The sequence below is a fragment of the Notothenia coriiceps genome, unplaced genomic scaffold, assembly GCF_000735185.1.
Source record: "Notothenia coriiceps isolate Sejong01 unplaced genomic scaffold, NC01 NC01_scaffold00000339, whole genome shotgun sequence".
NCBI lineage: Eukaryota > Metazoa > Chordata > Actinopteri > Perciformes > Nototheniidae > Notothenia > Notothenia coriiceps.
Window position 1 is genome coordinate 645,803 of NW_011333040.1, and position 5,894 is coordinate 651,696.

General features: G+C 40.4%; 1 protein-coding gene across 1 annotated transcript in view; it reads right to left on the reverse strand.

Moving 5' to 3' along the window:
- Positions 1–5,894, reverse strand: part of LOC104949792 (plastin-3-like) — a 24,380-nt gene that overhangs the window by 7,684 nt on the left and 10,802 nt on the right. The window contains exons 7-12 of the mRNA XM_010776200.1: positions 3,748–3,843; positions 3,300–3,486; positions 2,436–2,514; positions 2,236–2,353; positions 1,070–1,203; positions 475–598 (exon numbers count right to left, since the gene is read on the reverse strand). Coding sequence (XP_010774502.1) covers positions 475–598; positions 1,070–1,203; positions 2,236–2,353; positions 2,436–2,514; positions 3,300–3,486; positions 3,748–3,843 — 738 coding nt within the window. The remainder of the gene's footprint in view (positions 1–474; positions 599–1,069; positions 1,204–2,235; positions 2,354–2,435; positions 2,515–3,299; positions 3,487–3,747; positions 3,844–5,894) is intronic.

The following is a 5,894-nucleotide window of genomic DNA, read 5'->3' on the forward strand; positions in this document are numbered from 1 at the left end:
ACACACACACACACACACACACACACACACACACACACACACACACACACACTCCACATAATGACAAATACACTCAAAACAACTAGGCTGTCAACAGAGCACTACTGTTTCTTTCAAATAAAACTGTGAACAATTTCATTATTGTTGGTAAACAAAGAGCTGTGTTTTTTCACAGTCTCGGACATGTCAATGATCAGTTTGTGATGCATTACATCAAACACATAATACAGTAGCATTAACACTAGTAGAAACCAAAGAAAGAAGCATTGCAAACGTGACAGACCTGATTACTCTGGTAGAAAAAATTGAACTATAATTCTACAATTTTCAAGCCAGGACTTTGGATCTAAAGTGTGATAGAAAAGAATGCTAAAGGGTCTGTAAATGTGTTGTAGCTCGACTGTTTACTTCGGACTTATTATAAGCTAAATTTACCCTAAGAAGGGCTACAGTAGATATTAAATCAAAACTGACCCTAAAGCTTTTGATAGAGGAACTCTTGCCGGCCTCAGCCAGCGTCTTGTTGACCCATGAAATGATCAACTCATCTCCTGCTACTTCTCCTTCTCCCAGGTCCTCCAGAACATTTAACGTGTACCTGCAGGGATTATAAGAGCATACGTTAGAATATCAGCAATCAAATCAAATCATACTTTTGGTGAAGTATGGAGCTTGGGGTAAAATCATTTACTGAAATAGTTAGGGACTTTACAGTACAACATTTGATAATATCTAGCTGTAACTGATGAAGAAGGAGAAACTCATTTAAGCTGGTAACCTAACAATTCTGTACGTTGTATAAGTTATATGAAAAAATCGTTCAAATGCTATATTTCCCATAAACCCGATTGCTTTCTATCACAAAGCGGAGTATTTCTGAGTGAGGTTGTTTTCTCTATGGCATCACTAAAAGGAATGAACATGTTGGAAGTGATCTTTAGCCTTTCAGCGCCCTCTACCTGCTTCAGAGTCTGAAAGTGTTTTTTTTTTCTAGTTTCTGGTGATTTTCTAAAATAATGTCAATAAGCACGTGAAAAAGTGAAGTTTCACTGTTGAGAGATTAAATCACCTCCTCATCAGCTGCCACACCAGAGCCAGAGTGAGAGTTGTATTTCCATCGTACAGGTCCTGTCCTCCAATTCCCACCAGAGAAAAACCAGCCTTTGTCTTTCCCAGCTCCACAGCATAGGCACAGTTTTCCCTCTGATGAACACATGGACACACACACACACACACACACACACACACACACACACACACACACACACACACACACACACACACACACACACACACACACACACACACACACACACACACACAACACACACACACACACGGTCTGTATGTTTCGGAAAATGACTATATCACCTTTTCAAAATTATATCAGACACTCTTTATGTAGTAGCTCCTGCTTTAGAGTAACTTAGGGTATTTTAACCTCCCAGTCCCAACCATAATATGTAATTGGAACATAACCATATTTAATTAGATCTGAATCGTTTTTAATGTATTGACCCTAACCCTTGTTTACATTGTTGGTTCACAAGCGAAGTCAAGAGGACGGAAACTTCGAACCTACACTGGACTGTTTTTCCAAGCTGATGTGAGGGATAAGATGTCCCGGGGATGGTAGAAATACAATTTTTAGGATTGCACTCGAAAGACAGACTGTCTAAAACTGCTAGATGCTAGCTGCTAACAGCTAATGCTAACTTCAGAAAAATCCTGATTGTGATTAAGTTAGCATTAGCTGTTAGCAGCTGGTGAACAGAGGTTTCATTAGGTTACGTAAAGGTGCGTTCAAGCTCTCTCCAGTTAAAGTTGTTACTCGGTGAAGGTTAATTAAAACATTATCATGACGTGTACAATTGTAATCTTTAGAGGAGAACCTTTTTCAACAAAAATAAAATAGTTATTAGAGAGGAAATCAACTGTTTAACTACAAAAGAAAAAACAGTATGCAAACAAAAATAAAGGATTTTAGTTTGAAGCACATGGGATATATTGTTTTGTTTTCTTAACGTATCGAGAATTGTGGATTTTCAATATTATTAATATCAACCTTCTTTTTTTTTAATCGAGACTTCCCTAATCATAAAAGTTATACAATATCTGTAAACATGTATGATACATTCATTTTAATAATAACTTTTGAGGATGAATCATTCATACTTCATTTAATTGTATCCTGATCAACTTCAGTAGGAGTTTGAAGGTAGTATGTACATGTACCTTCTTTAAATGTCCTCCTCCTACTCCCTTGAATGGAGGCAAGTTGACTCTGTCCCAGTCCACTGGCACCTTAATCCTTTCATAAAGCTGGAGGATCACCATGGCATCCATCAGATCCCTGCATTATAACACACATGCATGCATTTAAACAGTGACAGTCAACACAAAGCTAAAGTCCTTTCACACAGAGGGGTACTGACCCGTAGATATGGTGGACATGAGGATTCACTCCCAGAGAGTTCATCCAGTTCCTGAAGGTTCTCTCCTCTCTGGTCTCACCTTCAGAGATGATATAAGACTCAGATTCAGGGCTGCACAGGAAGTTATATTTACTTCATGAAGGAGCCATGGATGTATACAGAACTGGATACAGTGTTGGAGGCGGGACCCTGGTGAATCCTAAGACATTTTCTCAGTGGCGCATGAAGCCAAAATGGCCTGAATCAAGAGAGCAATAGTAACTGTGTCGGGGCCCATAGAGCATGCGTACTTGCGATTTGCTTAAACCTCACCTCCAATACGCAGTATCAATTATACACTGATTTACAGACGTCTCTTTCCCAATGTAAGTCAATGGCAAAACGTATTTTTAGGCCCAACGAAATCGCGGAAGTTTTAGTACCAAGGTTTGGCTAATACAAAAATTTGCTTTCTGAGGGCTTGGCTTTTCCTATTGACTTAAATTCAGAAAGAGATGTCTGTAAATCAGCATATATATATATTTTTTTAATAATCAACCCCTTATCAGCCCTTATTTATATAAATTATTAGGTCCTAAAAATGGAAAATCTAGAGTTATTTTCCCTCTCCAGTGATTTGACTGAGCCTAGTGATGAAGCGATTGGAGGCGAGGCTTAGCGAAAATGAGGTGCATTATGGGCCCAAAACCCCGGATGATCAGGATTAATGTTCTCAAGTCAGGCCATTTTGGCTTCATGCGCCACTGAGAAACTTCAAAGGCATGAACGATGCCCGCCTCCAAGCTGAGTCCAGTTCTCTTTACACCTCCATGGATTGAACGTGAGTAATGTATCAGTGCGAGGGAGATTATCGTCCATGCTTACCCTCCAGATTCCAGTCCTGGTTCTCTGGTTTGGTGAGAGCCGGGTGTTTGTTGAAGAGCGTGGCTACGAAGGCCATGTTGAGCTTTGAGTTCCCGCTCACAACATCAGTTGCCGTCACAAACTGTCTGCAGCCGAGGCGGTCGGCCTGTTTCAGCATACACTCCGCTCTCTTACTGAGGTCCTTCTCCTGGAGACACATAGACATGTATATTGGGTTGGGTAAACTGGCATTTGGCATGCATGACATCCATTTCAATTAGAGTTAGGGTTAGACATCGTAACATTGTAAAACACTTTCTGTGGCATGTTTGTTTCTCCTTATGTCTGAGTAATTAAAGACTAAATCAAATATAAAAGATACATTAATTAACATACATACAGTATTAGACTTTGCTTCTTTAAGATGAAAACTTGCATATTACATAAAACGAATGGCTCAACAACTTACATAAACACCACTCATGTCGATCTCAATCCGTGGAACGTCCTCTTTGGTGCCGTCTGGAGCAATCTGCTCGAGCAGGTGGAAGTACGCCTTGGAGTCCTGAATAACAGATACACAAACAGATAGACACTCAGTGAGATGAGACAAAATACTAAAGATATTTAGTCCATAAAACTAAAATCTTAACACAAAGACAATGGCAGAAAAAAACAAGATATTAACACTCAACCTTATGAAACAAGCTGTGTGATACAGGTGAGACCCTGAGAGTTTAAGTGGGGGTTTCGCGCTGCAGGTAGCATATTTTTTTAGGCTTACCAGGAAGTTAGCTTCACACTGGTTCACTCAACAAAAGAGAACAGGATTTCTCAATTGGAATTTTGATTATTGCAGAAAATAAGCTTAAGATTTATGATAGTGAGGATTTTGTTTTTATTTTTTTTTTTTTTTTGTTTTTTTTTTTTTTTTTTTTTTTTTTTTTTTTTTGTTTTTTTTTTTTTTTTTATATATATATACCATAGTATAATTGTATATATATACTATATACTTTATTATACGTATATATATAATACTACGTTGGTATATATCGCTATACATAATTATAATATATATAGTAGTATATATCTAAGGGTGTTGGTGAACTTCCAGTTGATCCGCCTTGGCCGCCACTGCGTCAGGCCGTTTTGTCCTGGCAAGACACTTTACCCGTATTTTGCCTCCTGTGTCGCAGTATATGACTCTTACATGTTCTAATATCGTGTAATGTGTAAAGCGGCTTGTGAGCACCTGTAAATAGCCAGCGCTCTAATAAGAAAAATGGTAATGCATATTATTATGTATTTTATCATATTGAGTATACTGGTTTTCTTCAGCAGGATGATTGTTTGAAAGCTGAGATTAAATCCGGCAAGACAGTTATACAGCCTAAAATCCGAAACTACACCAGGGTCCAATTACTTTAATTTCACGCCACGAATAAAGCTGGCACCTTGTACAATTATTCCACGGGTCACGCTTATTGTCTTCTTATGCATATGCGCCTTTAATGTCAATGTGACAACATCGGTAGATTTCAACATTAACGCCTCGCTGTTAGGTCCAAGCTATTAGCCTCGTTTGTAAGCCAATGTCATCGTTGAGATAGCGCAGACCGACGCAGACCTGCGCAATTGCGACCCGGCGCCGTGTTGCTAGTGCTTTGCATGATTGGTTAGTAATTAGGCTTGTTTGAGATGAGCTGCGGCTTGCCTCGAAAGTAGACCGAGAATAGCCGATGGCAGCCGGGGGAGGGTTCAAAAGCATTGCCTGAACTCAGTAGCCTGTAATCCTGTGAAACAATAAAGTTGATCTTGAGGCAGGACAAATGTATCTTACCTTAGTAGCATATCGACACTTAACGATTAACAGCTGTTGTGCATTCTTTATAAAACTGCAACCGAGTCCAGCGACTGGAGGCTGTCGACTTCAGGCATAGCTTTTTGAGACCTCGCCCGGACTGGCAACGCTATTCTACGTCTACTTTCGAGGGCGAACGCCGGCAGCTACATTCAAACAACCTATCTTACTCTGAAAACAAGGGTAACCTGGAAGGTTTTAAGGAGCTCATTCCTTGCGAACAGGCAGGCTTGAATGAGAGGTTTCCAGACCATTGTTCTTACCTTAAATATCTCCGGAAAGTTGGATATGGACACTTCCGACCGCTCATTCTTTAGGCTGGAAGTCGGCCCACAGCGCAGAGAAGCACATCACAGTTGGACCCTGAGCTTCATCAAGTCCTCCAGACCTCCCCTTCCATCGCACAGCGGCTGGCTATCGGCTGCAGGCATGGGAAAAACAAGCATGGGTCTGGTTAAACACTACGTCCCCATAATAACATTTCTTTAAGCTCTAAGCTTGAATTTCACACTGGCCACAAATATTTCATCGTTGACCTGGATTTTGTAGCTTTTAGATTTGTGTCCAAGACCACACAGGCTAGTGTGTATTGTACACACCATTCGTTGCGGGGCTCAGCTCTATATCAGCGAACAGTCGATCTTGATAATCTGCGCAGAGCAGTCGAGCAGCCAGGTGAGCGTTTCCCCTCGCTTCAGATCCTGAGCTCGCGATGTTCACTACTTGGGCAGCCGATGGCCGAGGCGGAATTCAAA